This window comes from Bactrocera tryoni, chromosome 4 (assembly GCF_016617805.1).
Source record: "Bactrocera tryoni isolate S06 chromosome 4, CSIRO_BtryS06_freeze2, whole genome shotgun sequence".
Classification (NCBI taxonomy): Eukaryota; Metazoa; Arthropoda; class Insecta; order Diptera; family Tephritidae; genus Bactrocera; species Bactrocera tryoni.
The window spans coordinates 34,381,265-34,399,669 of record NC_052502.1 but is presented as its reverse complement, the minus strand read 5'-3'; the positions used below and the strand labels follow the sequence as shown (position 1 = coordinate 34,399,669).

The following is an 18,405-nucleotide window of genomic DNA, read 5'->3' as shown; positions in this document are numbered from 1 at the left end:
GATTATGAGTGCAACTGTCATTGAAATACAGCTATACTTCCAGAAAAAATTTACGCTAACATAAGCGCTTAATATATACTAGCATAAGAGCACTCATATTTAATCACCAAAGTATGTGTTGCAGCTAAATTCAAATAAAAATAAATGTGTCAATATTATTTGTTAATAATATTGCTACACTTACCCACTACCTACGTGGTCCACAAAAAACAGACAACGACGCTGTGGCAACTTGAAACGCTTATAATTTGGCTTACGCTCCGCGAGACTTTGCCGCGGCTGTTAGTTGGTGAAGTACAAGCAGCGCGCTTAATACTAATGAGCGATTCATGGATTGGCAGGTTGGCAGGCAAATAAATACAGGTGGTGCAACGCAAGCTGTTAAGGTAGGCATTTGTTAAAGCACAGCTATACGCACAGCAACGCACAAGTGCTCATTCAATCATTCAAGCACTCCATCAAACAGTCACTCAGCCAGACACACCCGCGCTGCGTGGCCGTACGCTGACACTTACACCACAAATCAAACATAGCTACAAAAAGGCTTTGCTGCTTTTCCTATCACCGCCACTTTTTGTTTAGTGATTAACATTACCGTTATTGCTGCGCGTTGGCGTTTTCGTATTTGTGGCGGCATTCGTTTTGCCGCCCTCGTCACCACGACTTTGGCTGTCGTTGCTGCTGTCGTCATTGTTATTTTTGTTGTCGTTGTTACTGTTGTTATTGTTGCTGTTATTTTCGTTGTTACTTCTGCCACTGCCGTTGCTATTATTGGAGCGTCGAAATTTTGGCGCTATGTAATAGAGACCGTCCTGTTCGCCCGTCGCGGTCAGTTGCGGCGGCAGACGCTGAAAGCCGTTCGCTCGATATAACGGTGAATAGGCTTGTGGTCGCACCACTTGCGGATGTGAGATGTATTCACTGTCCGGGTTGATGGGCGGCAATGGCTGCCGGTAGTTGACCAAAATGTCACGATGCAGCGGAATTTGCGGTTGATATTGACGTGGTGGCGGCAGTTGTTGTTGTTGTTGCTGTCGCTGCTGTGGTTGTAGTTGTGGTGGCGCATAGTATTGCGCTTGGTGTGATAGTGCTGGACCTGCCGATTGTTGTGGCGCTGTATAGCGTTGTAATTGCGGCGGAAAAGGACTTTGCGGTAATGCCGGTTGATAGGGATTAATGTATTCCGCGTCCGGATTGAGCGGTGGCCGATTTGGTGCATAATTCACATATGTATCGTTCTCCAAGCTCCACAGTGTTTGCGGTTGTTGCTGTGGTTGCTGATAATTAGGCTGTGGCGGCGGCGGTGGTTGGCGATAGTTGATGACGCGCCGCTGTTGGAATGGCTCCTCGTAGAAGCGGTTGTTTTGACGTGCATGCAGCGCCGGACCACCGTAGTAGTAGCCATTGAAACCGCGTTGTTTGGGTGCGAAAGCTACCGGTGGCCGTTCAATGCGTTGGTACTGCGGCGGTTGGGAATACTCATTCAGCTCTTGTTGTTGATTCAATGAGACCCAAGGCGCCTGCGTGGTGACATGTGTGCGCTGGTTACCTTGGTATTGACGCGGCTCTGGTTCTACTGAGCGGTATTCGGGTAGCAGTGGTGTTTGTTGTAGATATTTGGCGCCTAAGCGCAGCTTCTTCGAACGCCCTTGCGGTAGAGGCGGTATTTGTTGGTAAGGCGTATCTGGTTGTATTGGCACGAGTGTGGTGGTCGACTGATAACGCGCTTGTTGCTGTTGTTGTTGTGAGTATTGCTCTTCTTGTTGTTGTTGCTGCTGCAGGCGCGCATTCGCCTTCTCTACATTAATGGCTTGGAAAGAATTCTCATCATCTACGGGTGGACTATAGGTGACCATTGGTTTGAAGGGTGCTTCATCATATTCGGCTGGTGGTTGGAAGTCTTCAGCGGCCGCTGTAGGTTGTGCCGGCTCCAAATTCTTTGACGCATCGAAATTGAATTCATATATAGGTTTGGCTTTTGGTGTGCGCGGTATGTTGTTGTCACGCAACTGTTGATTTTGGTAATAGCGCAGTGTTTCGCGTATCGCATTCACCTCCTCTTCAAAGTTCTCTAGGGGACGTGGTTTGTAGACGGTAGGCTCGATCGGCACTTGTGGTGGTCGCTTGTAACGCACCGCTTCTGGTTTGGGTGTGATGTAGACCACATCTTGTGGCAGGTACGGACGTTGTGGCTGCAGCTGTGGTGGCAAGAAGTTGCGTTGGTTTTGAGGCTGAGATTTAAAGGGTCGTTTGCTGGTTGCATACAATTTTATTGGTTTAGCCAGTACCGGCTTTTCGGTAGTGGAGAGGAAATCATCGATAACATTTGTAGTAACACCGTTAGGTTGACGCTTAGCCTCGAAGTATTCGTAGTATATGGGGTTGGATTTCGAAAGTGGTTCTTGGTTATTACGCGGGGTGGTCGGTTCATAAGCGATGGCATTCGGACGCGATTGTGGATATTTGTGAGACGGAAAGATGGGTATGTGAACAGCCACTGGAACAGGGATAGCCTGAATGATTTCTGGTGGCGACGCGGTCGGTGTTGGTGCTGGTGGGGGTGGCGGTTGTTTGCTCGGTTGCACATGTTGTACGGCATGTGGTGGCTCTGGTGTAATGATAATCGTTTTGGGAGAATACTGATGTATTTTCGTGATAACTTTTGGTCGATGCGGCGCCTCAGTTGTGGTTGAGGTCGTAGTTGTTGAAGTAGTAGTAGTACTTGTGGTGGTGGTTGTTGTACTCGTAGTGGGTACAGGTGTACCATAACCGCGATGTCTTGATGGCGTATGGACTTTTTCTGGTTTCTCCAAACGACTAAATTGATTGGCGGGTGGCGGTAGCACAATTCCTGGCACTAATGGACCCGGCGGCACTGGATTTGTGTAGTTACTTTTATAGATAAAAGTATATGCGGGCGGGTAATACAATGAAGGATCATCTTCATCGAAGTAATCGGTACCATTCGAATTATCCAATGAACCGTTGTGTGCAAAAGTGAATGGACCCAAATTTGGGAATGTAATGGGTCGTGCATTATTCAAGAAGGGATTCACGAATGTTTGGTTGTGATATAGCCACGGCGGCGAGGGTGCCGGGTAGTTGTAACCCGGTTCGCCTTGCGCAGTATCTTGAGTCGATCCCGGCCGGGTAAGAAGATTTTTCTCGTTGTCACTGTCACTTTCGGTTGATGGGTAGTTGGCTTCCGCGCCGGCGGGATAAACTGGTATCGATTCGTTAGCGATCGGATAGACGACCGTGAATTTATTATTTCCGATAAACTGTAGCGGCCCATTCTCCTCGAGCTGGACGGGAAATGGTGGCGGGACTTTCGGATTCGGTGGTATTTTGATTTGTCGACCGGGTGCATCGTAATCATCGATGGGAGGCCACGGTTCATCCGGTTCGCCCTCATTGAGATTACCACCCTTGATTACAAGCAAATGATCCTCAGCCAGCCAAATGTCCTCTTCATTGAGACCACCAAATGTGCGTTCATTATCTATGGGCGTCTCCTTATTCGGTAAATAACTAATAACACCAGGTCTTTTGGGCGGTCGTCGAAATATTTCCTTTTCTATTAGCCCATACTTGCCATCACGTACTTGATCAGAAAGTGTCTTCTTTGATTCGTCCTTAATTTTTTTCGACTTAACGGTGTTCTCTTTGCCTGAACCGGCACTCAGACGCAATATACCGTTATCCCAATTATCGAAATCGCCGTCATCTTCCAACAACGCTTCATCATCTGCATTATCATCATCATTCAATGTGGTGTCTTTGCGTTCGGCTTTCATATGAAATGGAACCGCCGTTATAGTTGTAACAGTATGCGTTGGTGTGACAGCAGTTGTGCTCACTTTTGTCAAACGATATGTACTGCTCATGGCCAGTTGTCCTCCTTTGGTGCGCACATATTGATATGCGGGTTTCTGAGTTGTTGAATTACTAGTTGTGCTGTTGGCTGTGATGGCCGAAACCTGATAGGTGGAACATCCTTCCGCATTTTGAATGTGTCCCGCTACAAGACGATGGATCATGCGTGGTCTGAAATGAACAACGAATAGTAACAGAAAAATAATGCTTAACATAAAAGGAAATCAAAATTTTCAATAATTGTCGAAAAGGTGGATCTATATGTACTCCACATCTGCGTGGATAATAGTTCTTTTAAATGTAGTATCCAGCCTATGTAGAGACTTAAGTTATGATTGAAAGGGAACAAATTTTTGTGGAGCCTTGATATAAGGATATAATAAAATGTGAAGTCGGTAAAGTTTGACCGATCAGATGCAGACTACATTTATACTCATACATAAATGTAGTCTGCATCGGAGCAACTGCTCAGCACGAAAGTAATGCTCTCAAAACAAAAAAAAAATAAAGAAAATTCATGCAACTCTTTAATATCTTGTGTTCCTCCAATCCAGGAAGCTGAGAATGTGGCTGATTGACTTCTCCTAGCTCCGAAACTTTTAATTGTTATGTTTAAATATAAAAATATACCAAAAATTTGATTCATGCGAAGCGAAAATTACGAATAATTACAACAGAACAAAAACACATTCGAATGCGACTTTCTCAGCAACAGTTGGAGCGTTTTAAAAAGGATAAAATGGATTTTGTGCGTCGATTCATCACTATGGATGAGACTTGGGTCTATCACCATGATCCTGAATCAAAACAAGAGGCTAAAGAGTGGTGTGAACCTGGTTGGTCGGCTTCGAAAGGAGTTCGTGTCCAGAAATTGGCCAAGAAGGTTATGGCACAATTTTTTTCGGATGCGAGAGGTATTTTGTTTGTGGTTTACTTGCAAACTGGTAAAACAATTAGTTCTGAATATTATTGCAACCTTTTGGACCAGTTGAAGGAAAAACTTCGTGAAAAAAGACCCGGTTTGCAGAAGAAAAAAATTATTTTTCATCAGGACAATGTACCGTGTCACAAGAACATTTTGATTATGGCTAAAATCCTTGAATTAAAGTTCGAATTGTTAGAACATCTACCGCATTCACCAGCTTTGGCCCCCGCGACTTCCATTTGTTTCTAAAACTCAAAAAATGTATGCGTGGCAAGCGTTTTTCATCAAACGAAGAGGTCATAACGGCTGTTGACGCATATTTTGCAGACCTTCCGGATTCTCACTTCAGGAATGGGATCCACAGATTGGAGGATCGTTGGAGCAAGTGTATTAATATTCAGGGAGATTGTACTGAATAATAAAGTGTATCTTGAATCTTAAAATTCTTATCAAACAAAAAAACTTATTGAACAACCTGGTACCTTTATCTTTAATACCGTTTGATTTTTTTTTGTTTTAGCAACTCATTCGGCCGGAATCATGTCAGCAGTTGGGGATCTTTTTTTTGGACCTCCGAACACAGCACATAACTCCGTTATTTTTCAATATTTTTGTAATAAAAAATCTTCAAATATACATAGTTGAAAACCAAAAAACCAACCGAAACAGTCGATTGAGTACTTTTATTTTTTAAAAATTTGTTCATGGGTTACACTGGTATAGCCCCTAATCCACTTATGAATTTCAAATTTCGATTTGTTTGCTTATATATCGAATGTATATATTAAAAATATCTTTCTATAACAGCTGAACCGATCGACTTGAAATCTTCACATGGAAAATTTTTGATAATATGGGCATTTTATGGACGAAATGAACGTATGACACATGAATTGTGTAGGTTTTCAGGAGCTGTGATTACTTCAGATATCCGTTATACGGTGCGAAAGTAGGGAATGTAGAGACACGACTTAATTCGTACCGACATTAACGGTGTTTTGATAAAGAGATCTGATCAAGAGATGATCAAGAATTAAGGTGTCTTTGCCATATACAACTACCGGACGTCTTAAAAATCGTAGATTGACAATTAGAGACCTCGCTGATAGGATTGGAATATAATTTTCTGAGCACAAACCTTTTGTAGAATAATTTGTGTCTAAAACGCGTCAATTCCCGATTGGTGCTAAAATCAGGACAATGCAGCATTCCATGCTGCCTTGGTTCTTCACCACTTTTTGCATAAAACTCGGCTCATATGGTACCGTCATTACCGTATTCGTCTAATTTAACAACGTGAAACTTCCGTTTTGGCACGATTAAAGCGATAAAAAACGATTCGAAGAAGATCTTGAAGGCTATACCTGAACAAGACCTCCTACTGTTTTGAGGACTCGAAAAATGGTGGAAAAGCGCAAAAAATTAAAATTTACATTTTATAAAAAAAAATTCAACTTTATTTTTGGTCATAGTAGTATTTTTAGACTATTATATAACTACGACTACTTAAGGCTCCCACAAGCAACTATTAAAAGCCTTCAATAGCCTGGTATACCTAAGGGGGCAGAGTTGCTTATCGCATTCGTTGGGGTAATTACTTAATTTCAGATGAAATCTAATTTCACTTTAAGTACTTGGGCAACGCCCCGCTTATTAAGCTTAGGTTTGAAATGGTCGATTTATTTTCCTTTAAGGCCCCGGAACTGGAGCTGATTATTAAAGCGTTAAATTCGCATTCACCCGTTTACAACGATAGTGCTTGACCCGCAATAGCCGCAACTGCCCACTATTATTACAAATCACGTGTACAACAAAAAAACAAAACAGTGAAACGCTCACTAGCGTTAGCTGGCAGTAAATCACAAAATGCGAATCGTAAATCGGCAGTCACTTTGAGTTTCGTACGTCTGCTTGTTTGTTTTTGCAAAAAATAAAAATGTATGAAAAAGGCAACTCACGATTTTGGTGTCTGCGGCAGACGCGTCGAATTCGCCGTGCCAGCGCCATTGTTTTCTGTCTGCAGTGTCGGCGTTTCGCGTTGCACGTTGGTTCGCGCCGCAAAGTTGGCGATTTGTTTTGACTGGCGCTGGAGTGGCGGCTGCTGGTGATGATTCGTCATCGCAACGCTTGCTTTGGAATCAATTGATGACGTGGTACGTGACGCGCCACTGCTAACGGTTGTTGTAGCAGTCACAGATGGCGACAATGAAGCCGTTGCCGGCACTTTAGCTGCGCTTGTCACAGCGCTCGTGCGCGCTACATCGGCGCTGGCATTTTGATAATGGCTATTGTTGCTGCTGCCTTGTTGTTGTTGTTGGCCTGCATTGTTGTTCTTGTATGCGACACGCTTTATTTGGCGGCTGTCAATTTGTTTGTTTGTCTTGCTGGCATCAGCGCTCCTACCGACCGGCGCCACTGCATCTGCTTTGCCATTTTGTATGCTCTGCGTCGCTGCTGCGCTTAGAAAGCTACGATTTTGGCGCACATTTGTCGGCGCGCTCTCATCAGCGCCGCGTGTCGGGCGGTGTATTGATGGCGGTGTCGTTGCTGCAGCGGCTTTGAAGTTGGGTGCCGCACGACGCGCCGCTTGCGCCAATGGCTGTTGCTTCGGCGCGCTGAGTGTTGCAGGTCTGTTGGTTGTTGTTTTTGTTCTTGCTGTCGGATGCGTCATCACCGTGGTAGGGCGCGGTGTGCGCATGAGTCGCGGCGCACGCAACGATGGTGGCTGTTGTGTTGTTGTCGACGTTGTACGCTTACCGATGTGAGCGGAAGTTGTCTGCTCCCCTTCCGCCGCTGCGTCAACCATATTTTGGCTGTGTTGTGTTGGTAATAACAACAACAACAGCAACGGAAGTAACGTGATGAGCTGTAAGGTCAACGACTTCATCTGCAAGCAATTGCAAAAACAACAGTAAAGTGAGTGAAGTGCAAGTGCAACGGCAAAGTTCCATAATGAATTTAATCATATAAATTAAGTGATTTAATGTTAAGGTTTTTTCATGTGCATAATACCCATTAAGTGTGTGTGTGTGTTATATATGTGGCATGTAATTTTGTTTAACGTAAATAATATGTAGCTCGTGCAAAAATTTGCTGCAAACAACATCTACCGATTTTAAGCGCGTGTTTCAATCCGCCACTTACAACACCTTTAAAAAATTTGAAAAAAAATCCTCAAACTCGCCCTCTCATATCATCCTATTTGCCTATCTCTTCGTGTACAACTTTAGCTTAGCCGTTATTGGCGCGAATCGTGCAGCGCGCCGAAACGATTTATGGTAATTAGCTGTAATGGATTCCACCATTCAACTATTCATGCAACCACTTGGGCATCTATAGGCGCTGGGGGCTGTCTGCCTGTGTTGATGGTTGTCTGCCTCAAGTTGCCAGACAGTGCGCTGTTGGCGCTGCTGCTCATCTCTTATGCTCGGTCAAAAGCTGCAGCGTTTTATGGCTAGCCTTTGGAGTCATGTTTGTTGGTGTACATGGCACGTGCGGCATAAATTTCAATGTTTACTATACAGATTTATTTATTATGTTGCAAATTGTGTGAATGAGCATTTATTTTGGTTAACGGTGTTAAAAATTGTTATTATTAATTATGACATGATAAAGGAAATCCGAGTTTATGCGAAAATTTTGTTTTGACTTTTGAAGGATTTAGATATGCACAATTATATACTATATTTATGTACCTAAATTGAAATATGTTTTGTTTTTATAAAACCATTATTATTATTAAAAGTTATTGCAGAAAATTGAGTTTTTGCATGAAAAGCGGAACACTAAATAATACACAGTATATACATAATTTAAAAGAGTTTTTTTAAAACGGGTGATCCAAATAGAGATACTTATTTCAATACCCTTTCTGACAGATCACGACGTGAGTCGTGTCATGTGGCAATGTTTATTTTTTATTGGATAACATTCCACCGAATTGACTACCAGAGCACGCAGTGAAGAAAATGTAGCAGCCGTAGCTGAGAGTGTACATGAAGACCGTGGATAGTCGATTCGACCCAACTCGGACTGTCATATGGAACGACTTAGCATAAAAAATACAGCTTGTGCTAGAACCAATGCCGCTCGACCTTCCCAAGGGAGATCGCTTCGCTCTATGGTTTCTTGAAAAGTTCCAAGAAGATCCAACATTTTCGAGCCAAATTTTGTTCAGCGATTGGTTCAGCCTCATTTCTGACTCAATGGGTATGTATGCAAGCAAAATTGTCGCGTTTGGGACGAAGAGCAACTTGAAGAGATTCAAGAGCTGTCATTTCATTCAGAAAAAAACGGTTTGGTGTGGTTTTTGATATGCTATGCGGACTATCCCGCTTCGATTTAGGCGTTGGAGCAAAACGCGTGTCATTCGCCACTTACCAGTCGAAATGCTTGAACGAGTCATCGAAAATTGGTAGGACCATCTGAGACGTAGGCACAGCCGACATTTAAAATATTTTCTGTGTGTAAATTTTAATTGATTGAACGATTATTTATTTACTAAAAAAAAATGAAATAATTATAATAGTTTTATATTAAAATGGACCTTGACCAAAATCGGAAAGTATATCGTCACCTGAAATGCAAAATAACGTAAAAACATTTTCGGAAATTTACAGTGCCAAGAATGAAACACGAAATAAAATGGAACATGAGTGAAACAAAATTTTAGTATTGCTTAAAACTGGTTTATATCTGACCGCAGAACCTGAAAATGTTGGAACATATGTAATATTATGTATGTAATTTGAAGTAGTGAAGCGTAATCAATAACACACTCAACTTCGAATTTTTTGATGATACGTTATTTTGTATTTCAGGTGACGATATATTCTTCAATCCTTTCCATTGACATAAGAATACAACATACTTAAATTAAGTAGCTAACTGCTGCTTTCAAGATGTCGCACGAATGCAATTTAGATGAGTTTTATATTTCGAGATTTGGCTTTCCTAGTTTTATTATTTGTCAACTCACAACTTTATTGTAAAACTTGACGTTTTTGATGTTATACATACTCAGAACGTTTTGACATACGAGGGCAACTTTGTTGCTTACAGTAACTTTAAATATTATCGAGCGATTATTTTTTAAAACTTTCGACTCCGCAAAAATGCATCCATGAACTTAATTAAATTTTTGACGATGAAGCTCCATTATAAGCCAGTGTTTATCAATGGTATCGTGATTTCAAACGGGGTCGTATATTACTCCAAGACAAACAAGACCAGACATAACCACTTGTTGCCAATTGTCATTCAAGAAATCAGGAAAACCAACTAATGAAAACGGATCCCTCTTCACCACGACGATGCGAGCTCTCACGCATCGATTTGATGAGTTATCCTCAGATTCAGAGGGGGAAATGGCGGACAAGGGCCAAATGGCTTATTAATAATTTTACTTCTCTGAAAAAATATAAAGTAACCAGAAAAGCAACGATACTCATCGAAGCCATGTGAAAATTTTAATTTATAATTGGAATTTTTTGCATATGAGATATTCCATCTCTAACTCACTCACTCAGCGTGATTCTTTAGAAAGAATCCATCAAATGCTTCTAACGTTCCAAAATCCAAGACAAAAAGCTTAGCAACATTTTCGATCCAACAGAAATGAAAAATATGATGACAGAACTGATAGTTAGTTGACGAAGAAAAGCCAAGGATCTGCGGCCGACAAACAAAACGAGAAAATTTCTGCGTGGGATATTGCGAAAAATACTATAGGGTCTCAGTGTACATTACCATTGGGACAGAAGCAAAAGTCAAAGACAATAAGTTACCTCCTACTGCATTGGAAACGTTGAAGAACTGCGATGTAGAACTGTACACCATAATTCATAGCTTTCTTCGCATATTCTACACACTTTCTGTGACGAATGCGAGCTCTGAACGCTCTTTTTGGACACTTCGCCGCATTAACACTTGGCTGATATCCGCCATCGTCACTTTCAAATCGATTATGCTAGGAACTTCTGCTTTCGACTACAAGGAACTAGAACACCCTTTATTGGTGCATTTCTTAGTAAAATTTTGTATAACTTCATTTGAACGACCCTCAAGTCGAAATATTTAATAAAAAAACATCTTTAACTTGATTTTGATCGGTCAATTTGTATGACAGCTATATCATATAGTGGTCCGATATCATCGGTACCGATAAATCAGCAGCTTCTTCCAGAAAAAAAGGATCGTTGCAAATTTTCGGATCGATATCTAAAAAAGCTAAAGGCTTAGCTCACTTATATACAAATTGACTCCGCTTGTCATATGCAATTATATTTATACCTAATGTAACCTTTTCAGGGTACACGAGTACAGAGACTATGTTTCGTAGTCAAGAAAAATAGTAAAGCTTCAGTTTGATATTAAAAATTTTGTTACAAACTCTGGAATCATTAATAAAAGCAAAGAAAATTATTAAAGCAACGAACATAATGCAATAAAATTGGACACATTTTTGTGTGACTTTTTTATCGCTGATGGAAAACCAACACCATAGAGCAATTCTCCAGTTTTGCTGTGAACATTTTTAAAAATCTTTGTGAGACCATACAGAATACTCCAGTTTTTTTATGTACATTTTTAAAAATCTTTGTGAGTATTTTGAGTTCGGTTTTATTTGCTTAGATTTATTTTGTGTTAGCCGCAAGTAGCTGGCTGCAAAGCCTTCGAATCGCGAGCAAAGTGGAGGGTAAAACAAAGAGCGGTCTGCAGGCAAATTAAAGCACCGCAGCGAGGTGGACTGCAAAGCTTGTAACAATAAGCGGCATGCAACAAACATGCAACAGTTAGATCGAATGCAATTAATTAAATCTACCAGTGCACTTTTTCTACTTGCTCCATTTGAAACCGGTTTTGAGCAACTGAAATAATTCGGCACTCTAACTTGACTGTCGTTGCAATTTCAATGAACCCGCTAACTGTACTTGTACTCGACTAAGCCATACATATAAACATTGCAATGTAGTTATATACTCAGTGGTATAAACGAATGTAGGTATGTGTATATTTTTTATATGTCTGCGGTGTCTAACGACCAGCATAACGGTTATAAATAGTGAAACAGCAACAGAAATGTTCATCGAAGCGGACTTGATTTAGAGAAAAATTAATTCTATACCCTGAACAGGTTAGATTAAGTGTGCCACGATCGTTGAATCCATGTCTCCTTCTGGACGACTGATAAAAATATTAAAAAGGTGAAGGGTGTGGTGCTTGGAAATAGGCAGGCAAGTGCTAGAGAGATGGCAAGAGATCTCGACATCTTTCTAATATTTCGACATCATCTGTTCGAATGATTTTGGTGGATATCGATCTGCAATTTTGCACACGTTCTTTTCTCCTCAAAACGCTGCTCTTTTGTCAATATCTACTATAGAACATAGCCATAACACAAATTGACCGATCAATAACACTCATTCACTCAACTTCACGAAATTGGCATATATTATTTCTCTAGGTATACCTAGAATCTCAAAACATATTGTTCAGATCGGATCACTATAGTGTATATGTAGTTCACAAATAAACTGATCGATCAAAATCAAGACAAAGATCTTTGTATACCTTTTTGTGTTATACGAAATTTAGCTGTGGAGGGTATTGTAGTTTTGGTTTCTTATTCTCATATTTTGCTGTTTTTTGGTTTTTATTTTTCATATTTTTTTTTTTTTATTATTTTCTTTGATTTATAACCAACAGTGTCAGTCAATTCGCCCGCCGTCAACGTTAACAACGTTCAATTCGCTAAATTGACAATTTTACTGCCATTTTCGTCAATAGGAAATACATGTGACCCCCTCCGCACTGCGTAGAATCACAAAAAAGTCGCGGCGATGAAGAATTCCATTGACCGCTCTGAAATGAAGTTGTTAACCATAGCGAAACATGACATTTGTGATTTATGTCAACATATTGTGGTCCGCACTAATATACAGTTAGCAACAAAAATAACAGCTCACTGAGACGACAAACCTACTTAGTCGAGCTCATGCCGCTTTCAATTGAGGTTACTCACTTGGAGTCATCAGATTGCTACCAAAATTGGTGGAAACGTCAGTGGATGGCGCGTGCAGACGCTTACAACTTGTATTATATATACATATATATATTTATTTTCGACCATATCTTATTCATTCATTTATTTTTAAAGGCAATTGTTGTAATTCATCCGCTTGGCAGTCATGTAGACAGACATACTCTTATAGTAGAGAGGCCATCATAGGCGATGATGACTTTGGGGATGACTAGGCCAATACATCTTATAAAATAGTTGATATATAAATGTATGTGTGTTGAAAAAATTAATTTTTTCTATGAATGTTGCATTGTGCAATTTGTTTTGATCGTCAGGCGGGTTATTAGTGCAAGTTCAACGTCGTTGCGACTAAGATCGGTACTTTGAAGAATCTCGACTTTTGAGGTCATGTACATACTAGTGTTTTCTTTCTTTACTTGTAACACACTGCAATAAAATGAGTGGTATGGAATTGATTTCCGATAAACTGTCAGTTCGTTTGTCTGATCATCTGTCGAAGCAAGCGATAACATGATGAAAATTATGATATTGTGATGAAACTTGAGACAAATGTTTCTTGGCTTACATGGAAGGTTGATATTGAGAAGCACGTGAGCAAGTGAAAACTTTGATTAAATAATAACTTTCAAAGAGATCATGATTTCAATTTTATTTTATATCCAAAAAGTTCGGTTAAAATAAACAGACCAAGGTAGACAATTAAAGCATAACACCTATATGTAGGAAACAAAAGATAAAATAACAAAAATACACGGAAAAATAACTATGGGTCGTGAAAAGGAAGGAGCGAAAGCGTGGTTGAAATTTAGAAATTCAGCTTCATCTTATTAGGGGTTACATAGGCTTACAAAACTATGTTTTTGAAGCCGGTTGGCAAGATTTCTCGAGACCTACTCAACCTATCTCATTGAAATTTTACATAGGTCTTTGAAATACCATTTTTTAATGAATTGGATGAAGGATTTTTTCGATTTTTCACTGAAATTTTTATTTTTTTGTGAAAATGCCTGCCAAAAATTCAATTTTCAGTTTTTTTCCTTCGTCCAAGTTCTGAAGTTAAGGTTTAACACGTATTATTTTCACTTTAGAATTTCCTGTAAGGATTCTGCTAACGCGGGCGCATCTTTTTTCCGAGCTGTCGCCAGAGATGGCGTCGCAATGGCTGACCTTAAAATATCTTATTCCACAAATTTCAGAATTCATTTTGTTAATAGTGAATGTTTGTAAAAAAAAGAAATCTAATAAAATATTTCATTTTTTTATGAGAAAAAAATTGTTGAAAAAAGGCTGTTTTTTACCTGAGGAAACCTATGTAAATTTAATAAATTTTTAAACAACATCCCATAACAAATATATTTTGAAAGAAAGTAAATAATATGTGAGAAAACATACATATTTCCATATACATATGTAGTATTGAAGGGACAACCATTTTGTAATGCAGATTTTAGTAAATTATTCTCTTTGAAAACCAGTTGCCCGAAGTTGACATTTCTGTATACTAAAACAAGAGATGCCCAAGATTAGTAGTTATTTGTAATGCAATTTTTAGTATACGATTGTCTATTGGCTAGAATTTGTATAAAATAGGGCGGTGGTATAATTTATTGGAATATCTAAAGTAAAAACATGCACGACAAATTAGACAAGAGGTTTATTAAATACCAAGATTTACGATTATATTTAATTAATACCACATATAAATGTATATGTTATATATAAAATATGTACATATATGAGATTGATATACAAAACGGGATATGTAGTCTTGGCTATTACAAGCATTGCTACATTTTCCGATTATTGAATTCCCAACCCAAACATCTTAATTACACGTTTAAATATTGAATTTCAATTAAAACTTATCGTGGAATGAAATCAAATAATTGCTCAACACAAGCGATAGATATCAGCACCGCCGTTAATTAATAACAGAATTAATCAATATTGCACCTCCATGCATGATGAAGGAAAAATAGAATGAGCACAAGTAACTATGAGATATAAACCTTTCTAATTAAAAGCGGTGCTGGCAATTAATTAAAATTCTAAAAAAATATTAATTAGATCTGCTAAAAGAACTAATTACAATAATAATACAGATGGGAATACAAAACAGATTAAAATTACATATATATATGTATAAATATGATATAGTTACAAACACACACGCGGGTGCATGCTGCAAGCCAGTTGGTATTTAATGTAACGTGTAACGGCTCTTTTGCGCTGACTATCTGGATAATAATAAAATTGTTGCACAGTGGGTGTGTGACACACCCGCGGCAATGGAGTTGGTTGCATGCAGTGCGAAAGAATGAATTTCAATTGCCAGCGAGTGCAATGGCAACAAAAAGCGTTGGAAAAGTGTTCGCACACCCAAACACCAGAGCGCAGCACAGCCTTTACCGGTTGGCGCATTGCATGAAGGCAACAAAAAATATGTTCCAAAAGTAGCCGCGAAGTGCAGCCATTAGTTGGCTTGATTGCTGTTGTTGTTGCTGTGGCGGCGAAGTGTGCGAGCGCTTACTAATGATACCGTTAGTGGCGTTTTATCGCCACCGCTTGGAGTAACTCTTTCGGTAACCGAATGCACACCGAATGTACGCCGTTACTTCTAGTTCTAGCCAACTCGATTTGGCCAGGCATATATGTATGTAAGTACGCCTGCGCGCCTCTCGACACCTTTTCTTGGCCGGTTTAAGCCGTTAGCAAAAAAAAAAATATATATATTTAATATGTTTACTACGCCAGTTGTTTTTCCACTTTTTCTTTCTGGCGCGCTTTAGGATTTTTTAGCTTCTTTTCTATATGTGTATGTATATAAATTGGCAAGTAGACGTTTAATTATTTTGTTTCTTTTTACGCTTACTAATCAAATGTGAGTTCGTTGCTTTATTTATTTATTACACAATTCTTTGTAGTTTTTTCAGCCTTTGTTATTGTTTGCGGCGGCTAATTGGTTCAAAAGTGGTTGCAAATTTACATTACATGAGCGCTAGCGTACATACATATATGTGGTATGTGTGTACGTGTGTGTGTGTAGAGATGCATGTATGTGGGACGTTATCTACGCGGCGCATATTTCCATCGGTCTGCCTTTTCTTTGTAAGATTATATTTTATTTACGAGCGGTTATTTTCGATTTTGGTGTGGCACATTCGAAAATTGAGTGATTTACGCCTTTGGCCTTGATTTGAATTGCAGTTATTTCTCTTGTTGGTAAATATTTTTCTATCAACCGTTAACATTTTCTCAAAGAAAAATAACCAAGAAATTAGAACTTATATATTCTTTATGATAAGACTGGTATGGGTGCCGGGTCATAGCGGAATCGCAGGAAATTGTAAAGCTGATTAGCTAACAAGCTAGGGTGCCAGAACCGCTATCGGTAGAACGGGAGCGGGCCCAAGATTGATCGCAGGAGACCTAGTGATCTCTTTGCTCTCAGTAAGGTGCCTAGTTGTAGGGCTTTTAATAGGCCATTGTCTTATTGACGTCCATGCTGTAAGGTTGGGAATCTTACCAGACGCCTTTTGCAGAAGCTGTATGGAGGAAAATGAGGTGTAAACAACTCAACACTTCTTTCTTGACTGTCCTACGTTTGGGTGGTCAAGACACTTGGGAGCGTATATCTTCAGACATCCCACCGAACTGGCGGGAGTTGAAATTAAACGCCTGTGCAAATTTGTAATAACTACGTCCAAGCGGTATTACAAAGCTTTATACGGTACAAAAATTATATATGGTATACAAGTATTAGAAAGAAAACCATAATTTTTCTAACAGAAGTCTTTACGAACTTGTATAATTGTATAAATGCATTCGGGTTATGTTATATGGTGTTAGAAAGTGAAGATTTTCAGACAGTTTTGTGATTGCTTGACTCAGTTTGGTTTGAGCAGGTGCCAATGATGAACACTACGCCCGATTTTAGATTTTTCTTCGAAAAACGATGAAAACGCGAAGCAATCAACCGTCTGGAAATGTTAGTAGCGCTTTGAAAGGTTATTTATCGAAAATATCGATAAAATAATGGAAATCGAGGACTTCGATCAATCGATAAGCGCTCTTTAAATTGCAGAAGAGTTATAGGTTAAACAAAAAGCAGTTTGGAACCAAAAATCGGAATACAAAAAGTAGCTCTATGTATTGGTAATACACGAGATAACGAATTAAAAACTCTTGGATCATCGAATTTCCATCTGGGAATCGTTGCTACATCGCAACAAAATCAGTACATTTCCGTAACGTATGTTAATAATGGGGCGCTATAAATGAAAAAAAGCTTAGGCGAAGGCAATTTTGACCAATAGAGGAATTATGTTCTATTATGACAATGCCAGCTTCTTTAGGAACGAAGCATCGTACTTGATGCAAATTGGAGCATTCGAACTAAGCTAAATAAAAACCTTCAATTTAATGCAACAACCACGGATTTCTCTATACTAGACTTCACTTATATATTTAGATTTTTTTTTGGAAAATATATATCTAACTTACAACTTTATTGTCGATATGCATATTTAAATATCGAAAATGGAATATCAAAAACATTTTACAGAAATTACCATTTAGGAATTAAAAATCGAAGACATTGTTCACTTATCAAATGTTTAAAATCCATGGCTGCTCATGTGAATAGAATGTTCTACATAGCAAATTCATGTGTATTGTGAAGATTAATTTGTATCCTACAAGTGTGATGCACCAAATGATCTATGATAATTTGTTTAATATTTTCGGAGACTTGGCTGAAGCTGGATTACCCTTGATTTTGATCGGTCAGATAGTATGGCGGCTATATACTGAATTAGCTCAATTTGAGTAATACAAGTATGTTCGAAGATTATAACCTTGCCTATTAGAATAATTTATGCCGAATTTCGTAAAGGTATATTTTTAAATAAAAAAAATAAAAAATTTAAAAAACTGGGGGAGTAATTCACGAATATATAAAAAGACAAAGATTTGATTTTGTTTTAAATTTGTGAAAATACCAAATGTGCGCGTATAATAGTACAGCAAAATTTCTATAAACTTATATATTAAGTAAATTTTTTAGAAGTTGAACGCTTACTATTCGAATAGTCGAAAACGAAAGGTTAACCGGATAGACGAAAATGAGCAGTTAATCGAATAGTCGACGACTTACGACTATCCGGATACTGCAAACCGAATATTATTATTTGAATAATCCCCTATTCGGTTAATCTCGTTAATAGATTAGTCGAATACCAAGGGCTGTGGTTTCAACGCTAATTTTTAGGTGTTGCAAACTTCGCGTATACCGAACCAGTACAGAAAATACGTAAGTCATTAAAAACGATACACAATGAAATTTCCGAAAGGAGTAACAGAGAGATCAAAGTGAAATGGAATGTCTTAATGACATGCTAAGATGATACACAAGAGCGCCGACGAAACTCACGCGGTCTCGAAAGAATTGTAAGACTAAGTGACAGGTCACAACTTACTGACAACTCATGGCAGCCGGAAAGACAATATATGTAAGTAATAATGTTAGAAGTCGTCTCAGGTATCTAGGAGCTTCGTAGTT

General features: G+C 39.1%; 1 protein-coding gene across 2 annotated transcripts in view; it reads right to left on the bottom strand.

Moving 5' to 3' along the window:
* The window catches only part of LOC120774434 (proteoglycan 4), a 47,857-nt gene that overhangs the window by 4,259 nt on the left and 25,193 nt on the right, over positions 1-18,405 (bottom strand). For both annotated transcript variants that reach the window (XM_040104074.1, XM_040104075.1), the window contains 2 exons: positions 6,760-7,688; positions 185-4,047 (listed from right to left, as the gene is read on the bottom strand). In XM_040104074.1, coding sequence (XP_039960008.1) covers positions 579-4,047; positions 6,760-7,688 — 4,398 coding nt within the window. In that variant the 3' untranslated portion in view covers positions 185-578. The remainder of the gene's footprint in view (positions 1-184; positions 4,048-6,759; positions 7,689-18,405) is intronic.